Source organism: Lynx canadensis, chromosome A2 (assembly GCF_007474595.2).
Source record: "Lynx canadensis isolate LIC74 chromosome A2, mLynCan4.pri.v2, whole genome shotgun sequence".
Lineage (NCBI taxonomy): Eukaryota > Metazoa > Chordata > Mammalia > Carnivora > Felidae > Lynx > Lynx canadensis.
In genome coordinates, this window is record NC_044304.2 from 21,936,577 (window position 1) to 21,956,224 (window position 19,648).

Genomic DNA, 19,648 nt, shown 5'->3' on the forward strand with positions numbered 1-19,648 from the left:
GGCTCCTAGTATGGGGTCTGTTATGTAGAATAGGTGCTCACTGAGTGTTTCCTGAGCCAAATTTATTTGACCTCTTGCACTGGGCATCTTAATAAGTGAATTCCATGACTTCCATTTTCCTAAGGTATTGCTTACTTTCCTCAGGTCCCACAGGGTAGAATTAATATTTGTGGAGGACTTTATGGCCCACGTGGAAGAGTTTTAATTGCTGATGGTTTTTCATTGAGTTATTAAGTAGCCTCTTGCCAGGGAATGCCTCTTATAAAATTAATTGCACACATCCCAGTGGGTTGGTATTTCTATTAAAGCTGAAGCTGCATAAAGAAAACCTTTATAAAAGAGGAAAGGAGTCAACATTTTTAGACCTGCTGATGGATGTGTTCTCTGGACTCACAGAGTTGCATGAATTGGAATGGGAAGGATTCTAAGAGTCACCTAGCCTGAGGGCTGAATCTCAGAGATCTGGGCAGCCAGATGGGAATGGCTGCCGGGGCTGGTAGGAGGGAAGGACACAGAGGCTGAACCCAGGCTCCCTGGGACGGTGTATGGCGACCACTTGGCAGTGTCAGCTGGGAGAGGCCACATGCCAGTATTCAGGCAGGGGATTTGCCATCCTGAATATGCTCCCTTTCTGTGCTGGTGAGGAAGCTTAGGTCCAGAGGAGAGGAGGCACTTGCCAAGGTCACCTTGCTGCTCTGAGACAAAGAGGACCCTGGATTAGAAATTAGGTGTAAACCCAAGAGGAAGAGAGAGGGTCAAAGCAGATGCACCTTCCTTTCGTCCAAAGGACATTCTGTTCAAAGCCACTGTTGAGATCTTTGTTGTACCCTTGTGCTTTTCTGGGCCTAATTTGGCAATCTCAGGAGGAAAACATGCTGCATTTTGCAAATGTGTGCAAATAACAAACATGCCCGTTATGTCCTAGGCAGACTCATTGCACACGCATCAGGGCAGGTGGCAAAATGCAGTCATGCAGCCTGGAATGAAAAGTGTTTTACACTTAGCTGCTTATGAGAAATTCAGTGTTAGAATTAAAACGCTTTCCTGGCACAGGTGCTGTGTTAATGGTGCCATTTCTCATAATAAAACTTTGCTTGGAGAAAATGCTTATATCTCAGAGATATTGAATCTAATTCCTGTCTCTTTTTCTTCTTCTCTCCACGCCCCCCCCCCTTTTTGTTTCTCTTTACAGGAAAAAGTAGAATATGCCTTCCTGATTATTTTTACAGTCGAGACATTTTTGAAGATTATAGCATATGGATTATTGCTACATCCTAATGCTTATGTTAGGAATGGATGGAATTTACTGGATTTTGTTATAGTAATAGTAGGGTAAGTCCCTTTTATTTTGGGGAAATGTTTGGAAGATGGGAGGCATGGAGCAATGAAAAACACAGTCTTTTGAGGGAACATGGTTGCTCCTCTCTGCCAGCAATTGTGGCCGGAACCTGCCGGGAGTGTTTTGGAGTGATGCTGGTGATGGGTGATGCTGCTATCTGCCTCTGGGAAGAGACCAGTTTGAATCCCCTCATTGTTTTTACTTCCCTTCCAGTAATGTATTAAAGAAGGAAGTTGAAGCTCTTGATTTAAGAGGGTTTCATTTTACAAGGCCTTGGGTCTTCACAAACAGGCCAGCCATGCTAGTGGTTAGACTCAAATGAGTAGAACTCTTATACTTAGCACTCTGTTAGTTAAAAAAAAACACAAAACACTAAAACAGTAATAAATCCTTCATAGAAGTGAGATACTCTGCTATTTAACATCCCTTGAGCAAAGCTATTAATTTTTTTTTGCTGACTGGTGGGAAAAACTTTGGCATGCTACCATCCATTTGAAATAACAAAACAAGTGTCTGAATAATATCAGGTATCTGACATGAAATGAAATAAGCTGGAAAATGCAGAGAAAGTAGGCATTATTCTGAAATCCTGTCACAGGAAGAGACACACCAACAGTTTTAGTTAAAGGAGGGTATTAAAAAAACAGTGGCCTGTGTTGTGTTATTCTGATCCTTCCACACCTGGAAATTTTGCCAGCAAGAGGAAAAACTGAATCTGTGTCAGAGGAGTGCTAGGACTTTGGACCAAATACCCAGATAGGAAAAGAAGATCTATCCCTTCATAGAGTCTTCATTATCTAGCAGTAAAGTGGGTTGCTCCTAAAATTATATTTGGTCCTACAGAGAGATCGTTAAATGACCTCTCTGTTTTCATCTCCATAACTTTGTTCAACTGCCTTTTGAAATTGAGCAAAGTAATTTTTCTTATGGGTTGTTTTTTTAAATCATGAATACTTTGGCTTTCCATGGGAGACAGCTGGATGTTAGGAGAGTGGGATAAATTTTAAGCCTGCTCTTTCAAACCTAGGAAGTTCAAATGGGATCCAAAATGGTGGCCCAGTGAGATAATTAGACTTAAGGGAAAAAAAATTCAGCTTTTGCAAAAACCACCACAGTACATGGTGCCTACAGTATTACCACAAAGGTAGTGCAGCTAAAGTGAACAAGTAGTAGGTATGTCCGTACCTTCCTGTATTTGGTGAACTCTAATAAGGAATGGCAAGCAGGAGCCTTGCAAGTCTCTTGGTTCTGGAACAATCTCACTGTGCCTCTTCTGACCCAGGACTTTCTGTTCAGCTACAGGATGGAGATGCTTAGCTCCGTTTCTTTTATCCCTACCCTACAGTTACCTCAGCTTTCTACCTGGAGATATTTTTCAGACTATAGAAGAGCACAAAGACATGGAACTGAACAGAGGATGGTGGTCTCATTGCATTGAGGAGACAGAGACAAGAATCCAGTAAGGCCAGTGGGGCTGAAATTTGACAGGTGTAGCATGGGAGGAGAAGGGAAAGGGCTTTTCAGGGAAAGAGCTCCATAAATATGCTTTGGAGTCCTCTTGAGCTTTGCCTGAAGTGTAATCTACACTTACAGGGAGTGAGAATCCATGAGGCCAGTCAAATAATGCTATTAGGGAGAAAAAGAAAAGCTGGAGACTATAAGCTGAATAATAACTAGAGCTCACACAGGTCTGGGAGATGTTCAAGTTATGACCAGCAAGAATGGACGGACCTCAGTAGACACCCTGGACTGTCATTAGAGAGCCCAGAATGGCCATTAGTAGCAGGGGTTGGGAAAATATGGCCAACAGGACAAATTCAGCCTGCCACAAATTTTTGTAAATAAAGTTTTATTGTAACATAGTCACACGTGTTTGTTTACACAGTTGAATTGAGTAGTTTAGGTCCACAAAGCCTGAACTATTTACTCTCTGGCCCCTTACAGAACAGTTTTGCCAACCCCTGCTATACAGTAATGGCCACCTGAATTCCTTTCTAATAATGGTTGAGAAGAAGCCTGAAAAGGAGCCAACTGAGGTGCAAAACAAACTGCCTGCGAAAACAAAACTCAAAGCTCTTTAAAAGAAGATGACAAAATACAGATACTTAGCTATTGTCCAGCATTCAGTCAAATATTATAGCCGTATTAAGACATATGACCCATAAGGAGGAAATTCCATCTGTAGAAACAGACCTAGAAATGACAAAGATGGTGGAATTAATAGAGAATTGCTTTGCAAGACTTTAAAAATAGCTATTATGAATACGTATATGGACCTAAAGGAATACATGGCCACAATGCGAAATGATGGGACAATATTAGAAAGAAACACATGGGACTTTGAGAGCTGAAAATTTCCCCTGGATTGGCTTAATAGCAAATTAGATACAATAGAAGAAAAACATCAAGGAGCTTGAAGACCTAGCAATAACACAAAGAATGTTGACAGAGAAAAACTGAGCATGCCCTGGATGACCTGTGGGGCAATATCAGGTGGTCTAACATATGTATATTTGGGGTCTCAAAGGAGAGGAGATAGAGGAGAGACAGAAAAAATTTTTAAATGACTCCAAATTTTCTAAATGTGATGAAAAACATAAACTCACAAATTCAAGAAGCTCAACAAAGCTCGAGCAAAGTAAACATGAAGAAAGCTACATCAAAGTATGTCATAATCATAATGAAATTGCTCAAAACCAAGGATAAAGAGAAAATCTGAAAAAGTAATCAGAGAAAAAGACATCCCTAGACTTCTCATCAGCACCATACAAACTGGAAGACAATAGAGAGAGATCTTTAAAGTGCTAGGGAAAATGTCAACCTAGAATTCTTATTCAGTAAAGATATCTTTCCAAATTGAAGTAAAAACAGACTTTTTCAGACAAACCAAAGCTGAGAATTCACCACCAATAAACCCTCATCTCAACAATTACTAAAGGAATTTCTTCACACTGAAGGAAAATGAAACCAGGTAGAAATTATGGATCTATTAAAAAGAAATGAAGAATGCCAGAAAGGGTAAATTCATGGGTAAATAAAAAAATTTTTTTTCTCATTTTAAAATCTCTTTAAAAGTACTTGATTATTTACGGCACAAGTAGTAACAATGTATTGAGGAGTTTGCAGCATCTATGAAAGTAAAATATGTAACAACAATAGCACAAAGGACAGAAAGAAGGAAAAAGCCATGTACGTTTGAAAAGAGCTTATACAGTTGGTGGTAAATATGATAAAATATTATCTGAACGTAGACTGTATTAAGTTCAAGATGTATATTGTAAACCCTAGAGCACAGGCTGGCAAAATTTAGCCTGTAAGCCAAATATGGTTTATTGCCTTTTTTATTTTTCACATTGACAAAGTATTTTCCTGTGTGCTTTGGAAGATTGTTTTATTGGAAGACAGTCAGACTCACTCATATCTATTTGGCTATTTGGTGTTAGGATGGCAAAGTTGAATAGTTGTGACAGGGACCCTGTGGCCTGAAAATCCTAAAATAGTTGCTATCTGACACTCTACAGATTTTTGCAGACACTTGCCCTAGTGCAGCCACTAGAAAAATAAAAATATATAGTTAATAAGCCTGTGTTGGATATTAAATGGAATTTTTAAAAGTTCAATTAATTAAAAAAAGTCAGGTATGAATTAAATAAGAACAATGGGCAGGGCAAACAGAAAACAAACAGCAAGATAGTAGATTTAAATCCAGCTAAATCCTTATAAGAGTCCAGAGTTTATCAGATTTTATATGTAAAAAACCAGACCCAACTCTATAGTGTCTACAAGAACCCTAACTTATAAAGACACAAATAATTTGAAATTCAAAGGCCAGAAAAATATATGCCATGTGAAAATTAATCAGAATAAAGATAGAGTAGCAATATTAGTCCAACAAAGTAGACTTGAGAACAAGGAATATTATCCAGGAAAAAGACATTTCATAGTGATGAAAGAATTCTTTCATGAAGATGTAATAACCCTAAGTGTGTGTGTGTGTGTGTGTGTGTGTGTGTATGCCTAATAACAAGGCTTCAAAATACACTAAACAAAAACTGAAAAGAACTTAAGGTGGAATGGACAAATCTGTACATTTTAATACTTCTCTCTTGAAGGGTGCTGATAGAACATCTAGACAGAAAATCACTAGGTATATAGGGATATATGAACAGTACCATCAACAAACTTGACATAATTGGCATTTTTAGAACATACTACTCAAGACCAGAATGCACATTCTTTTCACATGCATGTACATGGAACATTGACCAAGAAATATTATGGGCCATAAAATAAGTCTTAGTGAATTTAAGAACAGCAAAATCATACAAAATTATGTGCTCTAAATGAATTTAGCAGTGGTTCTGGGTAGAAGTTAGTATTTAAAAAGTATTTAAAAACCTATATGCTAGTCATGAACCAATAGAAAATGAAATTTTAAAGACATTATTTACTATAGCATCAAAAAGCATGAAATATTTAGGGGAAAATAGCACATTGCAAATGACTAAACTTTGCTGAGAGAAATGAAAGAATACCTAAATAAATGGAATGTTGTACGTTGTTCATGGATTGGAAGACTCAATTATTGTTAGGATATCAGTTCTTCTCAAACTTTGCTATAGACTGAATCTAAATCCCAGCAAGATTTCTGTAGATTGACAGATTTATTCTAAAACTGATACAGTAATTAGGCCCTAAACTAGACAAAGAAATGTTTAAGAACTAAGCTGGAACCTGATCTTTAGGCTTGCTATAAAACTCCGGTAGCCAAGACTGATGTTGGCATAAGAAGTAGATATAAAGATCAATGGAATAGACTAGGGAATCTAGAAATAGACCCATATGTATGTGAGCAATTGATTTTAGACAAAGCTGCCTTGATAATTCAATGAGTTGAATTATAAATTGTAGTTAGTTTTCAACAAATGGCAATGGAACAACTATTTATCCACATGAAAAAAAGAAGAATATTTATTCCTACCTAATAACCTACACAAATATTACCTTAAGATGGATCATAAGCCTATATGTGAAAGTTAAAAATATAAAATGTAAAAATATAAAATATAAAATGTAAAAATATAGATTTTTATGACTTAGGGCAGGCAAATTTCTTAGGAACCAAAAAGTACTAGCCAAAAAAGAAATAATTAAAATTTTGGAGTTTATCAAAATTTATAATTTTTCTTGAAAAGATTGTGTGAGGAAAATTAAAAATTAAGCACAGACTGGGAAAAAATATTCACAATACAGATATATGACAAAGGACTTGCATTCAGAATATATAAAGATCTCTTATAACCCATTAGTAGGAAGACAACCCAGTATATAAATGGGCAAAAGATTTGAATAGATCTCCACAAAAGATGTGCAAATGGTCAACAAGCACCTGAAAAGATGTTCTACATCATTAGAATTAGAGAAGTACAAATTAAAACCACAATGACGCACTACGTACCTACCAGCATTACTAAATATAAAAAGACTGACAATACCAAATGTTAGCCAAGATATGGAGCAACTGGAACTCTCATACACTGCTTGTAGAAATGGAAAATGGCGCAGTCACTTTGGAAAATTTTGCCAGTTTCCTCTAATGTTAATCATACACTAACCACACGACCATATTACCAGTATTACTCTTAGGTACTTACCCAAATAAATGAAAACACATGTTCCCAAAGACTTTATTCATAATGGAGAAAAACTGGAAACAAGACAAATATCTCTTAACAGGTGAATGGATACATTCATTGTAGTACATTTATGTACTACATATGTACCCCATTATGTACATTTATGTACTACAATCGAATATCACCGAACAATGAAAAGAAATGAACTGTGGATAAATGTAACAACTTGGATAAATCTCAAAAATATGGTGAGCAAAAGAAGTTAAAAGAAAAACATATACTATATGATTTCATTTGTAAAAGGTTCTAGAAAAGGGAAAAGACAACCCAAGGTGATAAGCAGCCAATCAGTGGATATCTAAGTTTGAGCTGAGAGGGAGGTGATTGCACAGAGGCATCAAAGAGCTGTTGGGGATGGTGGAATTGTCCTGTATCTTGACTGTGGTGTTTGTACTTGGACTTCTGTGTTTGTCAAGAATCCTCTCACTGTATACTTTAAACAAGTGCATTTTATATATAAATTGATCTGCAATAAAATTAAAAAGTAAAAACTCATCTGGGAAATTAAAGTAGGAATGGACTCATTGGTCTTTCTTAATAAATGCAAAGAACTGTAGAACATCAGATTATTTTTCATCTAAAATATGCACTAAATTGTAGTCAAAGAGCAGAAGAAAAGTTAAAAAAAGAGAACTTACTATGTCTTCATGCGCATCAAATTTCTACTCCCTAAAGTTTCCAACTACAGGATGTATCTCAATCCAGTGGATTTTCCATTCCAAGCCAACTGTGACCTATTGCTTTTGTCAAGATTCCCACTAAGAGACATTAAGAAAGTAATTGATACTTCTAAAATGTTAACTGTAATGATGTGACCACAAGAGTACTCAATGGGTCTACCAGAGCTGATAGTGTTCCCTGTATAGAAAAGTTTATTCCACCCACCTAAAGCTTCAGTCAACATATATTTCAAGCATTCAGGCTCATCACTTAAGCTTTGTGAAGAAGGACGTGGGGGCTCATTCTGTTGCTGCTGGGTCAGTTTAGGTATCTCCTTGCCTTTTTCTCCTGTGTTGGGATAAACTTAATAACAGTCTAGGATCAAATACTTTGTCTTCATGTCCTGAGCTCTCTAGGCATGCAGTACTTTTTTTGTTGGGGGTGGAGGGCGTAAGTGGTAAAGAGAGTAGAATCACAGAGTATTAGAATGGGAAAGGCAGGGCTCTGGTTCATTTAATTCCAGTTTTTTCATTTTACAGAGGGGGAAACTGAGGCCCAGAGAAGGAGAGGAGCTTTCCTAGTGCCTGCTAACTCTTAGGAATGGAAGCCAGCCCCAACCCCTTATACTCTTGGCTGTCAGGAAAAGGCAGCCAGCTTCCCTCTCTGACTCAGGTTCCTCTGTAATGGGAGAGAGACACCATTCACCTGTTATGAAGGGCATTGCTGAAGAACGAGGGGTAAAAGGACCATGATGTATGTCCTGTAAAACACTGATATTTGAAAGTGATCTTCAGTCACCACCTGCATAAATTACTTTCCTAACCCTTTGGGATGAAAATTCCTGCGGCTGACACATTTCAGAAGAGTTTGAGGTTTTCTTTCTTCTGTTTTGTTTTTGCAAAGCTATGAACTTGTTTTGGAGGGGAGACTTTTAACTTGAGCCTTGCTGCAGGGGTTTAGAGTAATAAAAAAAAACAACCCTATACTAATGAGAGAAACCAGTTATAAGTTTGGTCTATTTCCCTAGTCATAACTAGGGAGAGCCCATCTGAAGGTTTGAAAAGGTAGAGACTTGATTTATTCCCCCCTAGCGCCACCTCCCTCTCCCCCTGCCTGGGTCACTGCTAATTGCCATAGTGTTGTTAAAACAAATGGCTGGTCTTTAAATGCCCCAGAGCGATATGAGTGTGCCCAATCAGGACTGTAATCAGACCACCCTGTATTTTATGGACTTAGTGTCTTGGCAATCCAGAGGCATGCCAGTGAGGGCAGAGTTTCTACTTTGGCTGCTAATTAAACTTTAGAAACCTTTTCTCTGTTGTTGGGCCAATCATCCCCACAATCTGATTGGCCAGAGTTGATTCTATTTGAAATGGGCAAATTTATATTTATTCTGAAAAACAAGCAATAATTCCAAAGAATAAATGTTTATTTGAAAGAGCAAAAGTAACTGTCAAGTGAGCAGATTGTCTGAAAATAGCTTTATCCTAAAAACCTTTGGAGAGTAGGAAAAAATGTGTTGTGGCTGCCAGATACAATATTATGCACATTTCAAAAGAGAAGATGACGATATTAATACCTTACCTTGGTTTACTGCTTCTGGCCTTTGCACATCTCCTCAGCATCTGTGATTTACATCATTCCTTGAACATCCCTCCCTGGGAGGGTGGAGGTGGGTGTGGATGTGTCGGTGGCTGTACCAGAAATGGTATAACACATTGATTAAGATTCAGTACTTTGAAGTCAATATTCACCCATTGATTTACTCATCAGATAAGTTTTGAGTGGCTTCTGTGTTAAGAACCGTTCTAGGCACTAGGCTTGAACAGACTAAATGAGCAAATGAACAACACAGATTAAAAGTCCCTGCCCTCATGGGACCCACATCCTAGTGGGGCTGACACACCTGGATTTCATACAATAGTTCTACCCTAGTAGTGTGACCTTGGGCAAGTTACTTGTTCTCATCAAGTTTGTTTCCTCACTTGTGAAATAATAAGAATTACTACTGCATAGCACTTTGTGAAGATTGAGATAATGATGTATAAAGTGCTTGCACCTAGTGAATGTGTATAAATGGTAGCCGCCATGTTTGTTTCCTTGTTACTTCTGTTTGGGCAATTCCACTTGTCATCATTGGATCCATGGTGAGCCCCTCTTCTGTGGGGTCTGACTTGGTCAGGGATGCTCTGTTGGCAGGAAAACAGATGACTCAGTCCTTGTTGCCAGTCTTGTTACATGTAGGGGTTGCTTTCGGGATTCAAATGCTTGCCTTTGCCTTGCTTCCCCTTTATTTAGGCAGCAGCCCCACAGAATTAGCCCTTGTTCAGAAATAACTACTATTATCATCCTGTTTTGCTTCCCTGGGTGACAGACTCTAACAATTCTTCCTTTCTTCCTTTTTTCAGATTGTTTAGTGTAATTCTGGAACAATTAACCAAAGAAACAGAAGGCGGTAACCACTCCAGTGGCAAGTCAGGAGGCTTCGATGTCAAAGCCCTCCGAGCCTTTCGAGTGTTACGACCACTTCGACTAGTGTCAGGAGTACCCAGTAAGCACGTCTTGTTTCCTAAAGCCAGGCGTTTGTTGACTTGTTTTTCTTCTGGGTGGGGCTCAGGATTCTGGAGCTGAGTGTTGCAAGGTGAGTTGCTGTGTGCCAGCCAGGGGGTCCGCAGATGACCACGGAGGCCTTCACAGTTCACAACACACTTTTGCTTGTGTGGTCATTTTGGACCCCAGTGATAGCCCCAAGAAAAGGCCAGTGGCAACTGTTGTCTTCCTGATATTGCAGGAGAATCTTCTCTCGCACAGACATGGAGTGAGTGGTGACACGGGGCCTTGAGTTCAGGCTTCCTGCTTCCAGTCTGGTTTTCCTCTTCGGACACCTTGCTGCTGCAGCCTCCTCCTGCTCCCAGGCCTGCCCCCTCTGAAAATGGTGGTTTGTGCAGAGGAGGGTGACAGAGGGCTCACAACCAACTGCCTTTCTTCAAAGCGAGCAGCAGCAGGAGGCTGGACTCCCAAAGAGTCTACTCTGCTCTCCACTATTAAGAGTTGTGCCCATCTGGCTCTTGGGAGGGGAGAGGTGGATGCTTCTGGGTCTTCCCTGGGGTTCTGTAGGACTGGCTTGCAGGTTGTTGTGAGGACTGAAAGGGATAATATGGGGAGAGTCCCCAGTTCAAGGTCTGGAGCACAGAGGTGGCCCTCCATGGTGAGAGATGCTGTTTTCTCCACTAGGGTGTGTACCCCTCCATGCCAAGTCCTAGTCTGCTTTTTGCTCTGGACGTCTAGGCCAGGTTGAATGCCACCTGAGTTGGAACGGATGTCTGGTCGGTGCTCTGTCCAGGAGCTGCAGGCTGCTTCTGCTTCTCTGAGAAACACGGAGCGTGCCGCTTCGCTGGGCTCTGCCCCTGCACGGATGCCCCTGCTGGGGACGTGAGGGTAGATGTCCTAGCACCTCTCCAGCGACTGTGGTGGTGAGGTGGCTGCCTGCTCCGACTGGAGGAAGGATCTGAGATGACAGGGTGTGTCTGTTTTTCACGACTCATAAAGCCATCAAAAGAGCACAGATCATGTTTTTGCCTTTCCAGAAGTTCTTCATGAAATTTTTATTAAACCTGTTGGCACTCAGGACACACCAAAAATTCTCTGGAAAAAAAAAGATTTCCAAATTTAACATTTGAAAATGTAGGAAGTGGTGTTTTATGTGTACTTGTTTTTCCAGATGGTTCATTTATTTTCATTGAAAAAGATCAGCACAAGTCAAAACCACAGAACTGTCTGGAAGCAATTGAGAAAAATAGAAATACCTTGGAAATGACTGGTTCTCTTATGTGTAACACGATGAAATGAAAAGTTCAGTGAGCAAACATGTTCTTTCAGATTTAGTCGTTATAGCTTAATCTGATCTCAGAGTAACCACGACAACCTTTTCCCCCTCAAAGAGCACATGACAGGGCAGCTTGCTTACAGTGTGTGTTGTAAGGACAAGCAGGTGCTGTGGCTTTGCACGTGCACGACTGGCCAGTGAAGCTCTCCGAACTCCTACATCATTGTTGTGGCTTCCTTGCCTAATGAGGTTTTCACTAAATGACTTGTGTTCCCAGATGCTCTTGAGAACAGTTTTAAACTATATTTCTTTCTTTTCTTCTTTGTAATGTGATGGAGTTCTGCATCACACTGTCCCAGAGGTAGACAGGGAGAAATGGGGACCTAAGTCTTGTGTGAGGACTTTTCAGCCCATATTTATTCACTGTGCTAGTGGAGGACATCCATGTCTCTTATCAGCCCCCACTGGGCTTTGGGGAGATGGGTCAGAGGCTCTGGGTCCTGATGTTTCCCATGCTGGTTGGCAACTGGGGCCTAGTGATTTTTTAAGAACTCTGAATTTTTTAGAAATGCCAGGGAAGGTATGACTGTTTACACTTACCTGGGAATTGTCTCATCCCTTCTATAGAGAATTCAGACTGTTCTATAAGACATGATTTTGTGTTTGTTCGTGAATATATATTTATTTGTTGGGAGGTAAATGTGTATTTCAAAAGGGAGTGCCTCAGGCATTCATGGAGTTCTTAACCATCCATGCTCTGATAATATTTGTCAGAATCCTGGACCATCAAGTGGGAAAGAACCCTACAGATCATTTGATCTCTGTGCATCATCTTTTAGACAAAGAAGCCGAGGGCTATGGAGGGGTAGCAACTCGTGCAGATTCTCATAGCCAGTAGGTGGCCAAAAGGGAGCAGACACACTTTCTTCCTGTTCCTGGCTTAGTGTTCTTCCCATTCCATCCCACTCTCTCCTTAACTGGAGTCCCATGAGCTCTACTGTACACACTGATTATGTACAAAGGAGTCCAATGTCAGGAAAGTCTACATGTTCACATGAAGATAAACCTCATTATCTCATAAATTTGGCCAATCTGAAATACAGTAGTTACAATGAACAAACACGTTCATGAAACATACAGCTCACTACCATAGAATTCAGAAGCACTAACTGCCAGATGATTTCGAATGGACCATCCATGTCTTAAAAAAAAAAAAAATCCCTCCAAACCCCTGTCCAAGTAGATAAGAGCAGATACTTCTTTTTATCTATTTCTGATAGAAGGTGAAAACATTAAAAATTTATTAATCATTTGTTTTTCTAAAACCATTTGAACATTTAACTATCTGAAGATAATACCTAGGATTTAGGTTGTAATATGGGTCTTGGAAAGATAGGCTCTTCTTGAGTGAAATCTTCTCGGTTTACCCTCCCCATCTCATCCCTCCTGTCTCTCCGTGGACTTCCAGTCATGGTTAACTTTTGTTATTATCGCTAATGAATATTTTTCTCTTCACTTGGTGTGTTCTGATTTCTGTCTTACTTGCTTCTAGCATCTTGGCATCTTACACTCTTTTGTTCTTTGAATATGTGTAGGGAGCTGTGCTCCTGGGCAGGGGTTGGGGGTGGGGTGGGGGGGGAGAACCCAGATGCTAAACACAGTAATTAGGAAGCCTGGCTGCAGTGTGGGTTCTGGTTTCCTGCCCAGCACCCACCCTCAGTCTCCAGCTTCTGCCCACCCCTCCTGACCTGAGTACTGCTCCACAAACCCTCCTTCCACAGTCTGTCTTGTCGTGTGTTGTGGCTCTGAGCATTGCTGTATACAGGGCTTCCTGGTACTCCTGTCGCCCCATCTCTCAGGTCCATGTAGCAGTGGCAGCACACTTCCCTCTTAAGGTTAGGCCCGCCATCAAACATCCTGGGTCTAAGGGGGCTCTTGCCCCTCTCCCTCCCTCCTTCAATCCAGGAGAGCCTCCTTTTTGACATCCTTGTTTTTGTTCAGGCGCACAGGTCTGCCTCAAGACCCTGCCTCCATGGGCACCTTCTCCTCCTCTCAAACTCAGCTGCTAGATTCATCATGATCCTCAGGCTGTCCTGCCTGGAGAGCCCAGCACTCCCCAACAACTTCTCTGCTGGCCTCACCTCCCGCTGCCTTGTTCCTCTTTCTCAAGAGTCTGCCTTTGCTGATGGAGAAAAGTCTGACCCTGTAACCCAAGTTTAAAACCCAGAGCTACCTAGCTGCAATCTGCTTTTTCTTTCCTGATCTTCTCTCCACTGTTTGACCACCAACCAAGACTCACTGGCCTGGCCCACGTTGCCTGGCTCACCTGCCATGCTTCTGATGCTCTCCCCTCTGTCTGGAGCAGCCCCTCTCCCAGGCCCACCTGTGGAAATCCATCCTCTTCCACCCTTGGGCCGTAGCAAGAGAGGCACTGCTACCCAGTCCTCTGTCTTATCCCCATTCAGAAGTGATGTCTTTTTTTTTTTATTAAGTTTATTTATTTACTTTAAAAGAGAGAGAGTGTGAGCAGGGGAGGAGCAGAGAGAGAGGGAGAGAGAAAGTCCCAAGCAGGGTCCATGCTGTCTGTGCAGAGCCCTATGCAGGGCTCAATCTCATGAACTGTGGGGCCAAGACCTGAGCAGAAATCAAGAGGTGGATACTTAACCAACTGAGCCACCCAGGTGCCCCTAATATTAATTTAATGTTAAATATCTCTTTGAATTTTATTACTGTGTGTCATATATGGAGCAGGCACCATTAGGAATTATATATATATATATAAAACCATCCATCCATCCATCTCCTTAAAGAATCTCCCTGGCTCACAAACTTATTTGTCTCTCTTGCAGGTTTACAAGTTGTCCTGAACTCCATTATAAAAGCCATGGTTCCCCTCCTTCACATAGCCCTTTTGGTATTATTTGTAATCATAATCTATGCTATTATAGGATTGGAACTTTTTATTGGAAAAATGCACAAAACATGTTTTTTTGCTGACTCGGGTGAGTAATGAAAAATGGTAGCTAGCCTAGCTTTAAAAAATTTAATTTTCCTCCCAATAGCTTACATGGTTTGGGGAAAATCTAAAACAAAATGGCGGGGGGGGGGGAGCCAAATATACCAGTAAATGTACTGAGCCAGTTCTTAGTGTGAATTGTGTTCAGAATAAATGAGGATTTAATCTCCTTTTCTATCCTGATTTCTTATGTAATGTGTCCTGGCAAACCAGATGAGGTACCCCCAAAACTAGAACATGAGAGGCATCACTAGCATTGTTCTCTGTAGGCTTAAGAAAGGTTCTATAGAGTCAGGACAGAGGAGGGAGCAATGGATTCTGAGTACCTAAGTGTCATATGCCACAGAAGAGGGAGTCTTTGAAGTGGACCTTGAGGGTCAAGTGGGAGTCTGAGACAGCACCGGTGGGAGGCAGGTGTTCTAGGCTCTGACAAGGGCACTCAGCTTCCACCAGCTCTGGGCTTCCGGGTGTTGGTGTCTTGAGTGGTGAAGCCTGTGTGCTCTGTTTGCAGATGTCATAGCTGAAGAGGACCCAGCGCCATGTGCGTTCTCAGGGAATGGACGCCAGTGTGCCGCCAATGGCACGGAGTGTAAGAGTGGCTGGGTTGGCCCAAATGGGGGCATCACCAACTTCGATAACTTTGCCTTCGCCATGCTCACCGTGTTTCAGTGCATCACCATGGAGGGCTGGACAGATGTGCTCTACTGGGTAAGCAGCTGGAGGATAGTGTGTGGAGTGTTCTTTCTTTGGATAAGAGTGCTTCATTTGTTAGCACCATTGGAGACTTAGCTGAAAAAGAACCCTGGAAGTCAGTTCTTTGGGAAGGGAAGCAGACCCTCTCCTCACTCAGCGAGACTCATTCTCTTTCCTCCTCAGGTCTTTCATTTCCATTCCAGAAAGCTGCTGTGTAGTATTGGCTGCCTCACTCCCCAGTGCTGTTTGGTGTGCCTGCGAGTCCTTGTTTTGAGGTCACTCCCTAGATCAAGGCTATTGTGATTTAAACTCTTAGAGAGCCAGGGGCTATTGTCCAAGAGGCCCCTGGACTTCCACAGGCTTGGTCTTTTTTTAGGTAAAGGTGGGCTGCTCTACCAGATCCTAACAAAAGATAGGGAGTATAACTTGGATCCCTTTCATGCTTCCCATGAACTTAGTGCAGCCTTAAGGCCAAAATGGATTTTCCTTATTTTATACTGTTTCCCTCTTGCCTTTTCAGCATTACCATAAATTAGCCCAGCACAGCCCCTACCTCTCTCTTCCTTTCTCTTTGGAGCTATAGAACTCTGGCAGAGAGGGTTGGAAAGGCACGTCAAACTTCCAGGGCTGGTGGACCCATCCAACCTGCCATGAAAACAGACTAATGCCCTTTCTCTGGCTAAGGTCTTGCTCTCTGTTCCTGACAGAGCCAGAAGGCTTTGCTATAAATGAAGAGCAATAGTATTTTAACTGCTATTTCTCAGAGCTGAGTTTGTTTATTTATTTAGTAGAATTTGAAAAAGCTCACAGAAGTTTAGAAATTATTTTCCATGGCACAGATTGCTGGGAAAAACCAGCTGATGTGCAGATTTTGAGCCTAAACCCAAGTTCAAATGAGATTAATCAGGATTCCAATAATTATTGGTTAAAAGGCAGTTAGTAATAAAGTACTTTCTTGAATGGGCAGTCTTTAGTTAGAAGGCCTACAGATTGAGAATTAGCTTTGGCAGTATCTACATTGTAGATACTCTGTAGGGCTTCATATTCCTTTATAACTTCAGAGAACACAGCACACAATGGTTTTAAATAGGTTTTGCTTCCCTTCACCAATGAACACCATGCTTACAGGGTTGTAGAAATCTCTATATATTCAATGTTATGCAAAGAAGGTATATTTTTATCTTCTTCTCCAAAGCGTGAGTCCAGTTTAGTAAAAAGTTTTAAGCATCACTAACATGTTGTATCTTCTCTTTTCCCTTCCTTTTTCTTATTGTCCTAGGAAAGAGAGAATGTGCATGTGTGTGTGTGTGCGCACGCGTGTGTGTGGGCATGCATGTCTATATATTCATAAGATAATGTCTTTCATGAAGAGGAAGAAGGAGGGAAATTATATTGGATGAGCCAAGATCATGGCCAAGGCAAGGGGACCTTCAAATTAGGTAAAGGGTTCATTGTCAGTGTTAACTTCTGAGTTGCAAATCCTAGTTAGATTAGTTGAGATCTCAATCCTGGTTTTGCCTTGAAGTTTCTGATAAATAGAAAACGCTTCATCCAAATAGTCCAAACTCTGATCCTCCCCATCCCTGCAAATGGTACAGGAAACAACATCTTGATTTAAAAAAAAAAATCTGTGACTGTTCTCAGCTCTGTTGTCCTCTCTGTTGTCAGAGTGAATTGTCCAATGTGCCTGATCCAATGTGCCTTGACTAATGCACAATTTCATACCGTATTTTACATTTTTGCACATGGACTCTTGACAGTTTTCCTGTCGTCTAGCAAGTGAAAACTCTTTAAAGTGTGATTAAAGGAGAGAAAACTCCATACACCCCAAAACAAAAGTATCCATTGCTTTTGGAGCACCTAGGATTGCATAATTATTATCTCTATCATTAATATGACAGAGTTAATAATTTGACAATATAATAATTATATTCTCTGTGAATTACAGGGCATCTTTATTCTGATGGAGGAGCTCAAGTAATTTACCAACATTATCCCAGTCTGTATCCCTTTGTAGAAAGTCTGGATTTTGAAGACCAAGCAGTGGTATACAGAGAGGCCACTGAACATACAGGACCCAGGGTCCTATAGCAAGTGGTTGTTGTTCTTGATCCAGGGGTTTGTAGATCCAGGGGTCTGTAAGGGGCCAGATAGTAAGTATATTTGGCCTTGTGGACCATTATATCCCTGTCACAACCACTCAATTCTGCCTTCTACCTATGCCACGCAGAAGCAGCTGTAGATAACATGTAAATGAATGGGTGTGGCTCTGTTCCATTAAAATTTTATTTGTGGACACTGAACTTTGAGTTTTATATAACATTCATGAGTCATGAGACAGTCTTTTGATTTTTACCCCCCAACTATTTAAAAATGAAAAATCTATTTTTAGCTCAAGCGTTGTGCAAAAGCACATGGTGGGCTGGGTTTGGCCCACACGTCATAGTTTGGTGACCCTGCTCTAGACTGGAACCCAGCACTCTTTCCTTGGTATTCCCTACTGTCAGAGGTTTGTGAACCATTGTAGAACACTAGGGGGCAGCTAAGTCATCTCCCATACAGTTCACTAAGGTCTCTGAAACACATCAGGTTTAATTATTCATTGATTATATTAACTCATCAGAGAGATAAGCAAGAGCCAAGGCACTAAGCCTTCTTAATATTGAATGGACCACGGTCAGGTGGAAAATACACAGCTGTGTTCCAGCACAGAACATCCTTGACCAGCACGGTGCCTGGCACAGAGCAGGTGCTCAACAAATGCTAGTTCCTCTTGCCTCTCATTGTACACTCCCATCACCTCAGTGTGGAAAGGCCATGTTTAAATATCGGTTTTTATGAACAACTAGGGTGGAAAGGGAACATCTCGAGAGATAACTAGGGAGATTAGATTATAAATATTGATTGCAAGAAAATTTCTCAATCCTTCAGGTGTTTGTATATAGTGGGCACAATCTTTGCCAGGGATTATTTTGCATCTTGTCAAGTTTATATTCAGGCAGTGTTCTCAAGCTCATTGATGCCTTAATTCTCAAGAATTTCTGGAAAAGGGCTGGCAGGGTCTTGAGAAATTTACAGGTGGGTCCAATATACAGGAAAACATACTTAGAGAACTGTTTGGATGTGTGGGAGTGGGATCATCAATTTCTGGTGGAAAAAAAGTTCTTGTAGAGCTCTTTTATAAAGTGAGTTCCATAAGCATAATTAAGCTGCCATCTGATCCACACGTATTTGTTGTCTACGGAGGCAGCAGGGTGTAGGTCAAGGGAAGAGCATGAAGGCTGGGTAGGGCTGGGTGTATGGCCTTGGGTAGGTCACCAGAACTCTCTGGGCTTTAGTTTTCTTATCTGCAAGATGCACAGTTAGAATACATTCTTTAAAGACATGTCTTTAAAGGTAGGAAATTGAAATAGTGTTTGTTTCAGGAGAGAGCTACTCATGTATTAGTCATTTACAGCCTCCTGCCTTAGTGCCAGGCTCTTTCCTCAATGAACACACCTCTGGAGGTGCTGGCTGCCAGACTCGAATGGGAAGTCCACATGGTCACGCTGACAGTCTACTTCCTTCAAGATGCCTGGGAAATTCATCCCTCATTGGCCAAGGGCTTGCCTTTCTGTGCCTCTCTCTTATTCCCTACTCAGAGGAGCCCCAACCAGTATACCAAGTTCCCAGTAGTGTTTTCAACAGTTAGAAAAAAACCAAAAAGCCTTAGGTTGGTCTTTAATTGAAGACATGAATGTACATTTCAGGCTTTGAAATGAGGGGGAAAAAGGAAACTAAATAGAATGTTATTTTCTAGGCACCAGGTGATACTACCTGATGGCTTTGATACAAATCTTTCAAAAATGAATCTAAATTGAAATGCTTCAGCTCATGCTGAGTTTTTCATTGTTGATAAAGACCACACAGACAAAATCCCAAGCAGAGTCTTTATTTTCATTTGGGTATTTTTCAGAATAGCTTACCAGTTCTGACTTGTCCCATGTATATGATAGGGTCTGAGGAATACTAGCCTCTGAAAAGAGACTTGGGTTGAGAAGGTTTTGTTTGGAGAAAGACTGGCCTTTAGATACTCAGTTTCATTTCTCTTCCCACCTTCTGGAGATTTGGACAGTTTTCTGTGGCCTTTGCTGTGGCCTTCTCCCCAGCCCACAGCTGTCACTCCAGATGATATTTCTGATCCAAGCAAATGTGACTCTGTCCAACACCTACACCTAAGAAATTAAAAGCTTCCTTAATTAAAAAAAAAAAAAGTGCCCTCCCAAGTGGAGCAGACTGCCGTTCCTAGCCTTCCCTGGAACAGCAGACTGGGGCCTGAACGAGGACTGGTAGAGCATTTGACTTGGCCACTGACTTTGCCAGCGCTATGCGGGACTGAGGTCTCCTGTTGGGAGTCCTGGACTTTGCACATCCTTCCC

The 19,648-nt window shown here is 41.2% G+C and overlaps 1 protein-coding gene across 3 annotated transcripts in view; it reads left to right on the top strand.

Moving 5' to 3' along the window:
* The window catches only part of CACNA1D (calcium voltage-gated channel subunit alpha1 D), a 303,468-nt gene that overhangs the window by 144,759 nt on the left and 139,061 nt on the right, over positions 1 to 19,648 (top strand). For all 3 annotated transcript variants that reach the window (XM_030307020.2, XM_030307023.1, XM_030307022.1), the window contains exons 4-7: positions 1,193 to 1,332; positions 10,104 to 10,246; positions 14,371 to 14,523; positions 15,049 to 15,245. In XM_030307020.2, coding sequence (XP_030162880.2) covers positions 1,193 to 1,332; positions 10,104 to 10,246; positions 14,371 to 14,523; positions 15,049 to 15,245 — 633 coding nt within the window. The remainder of the gene's footprint in view (positions 1 to 1,192; positions 1,333 to 10,103; positions 10,247 to 14,370; positions 14,524 to 15,048; positions 15,246 to 19,648) is intronic.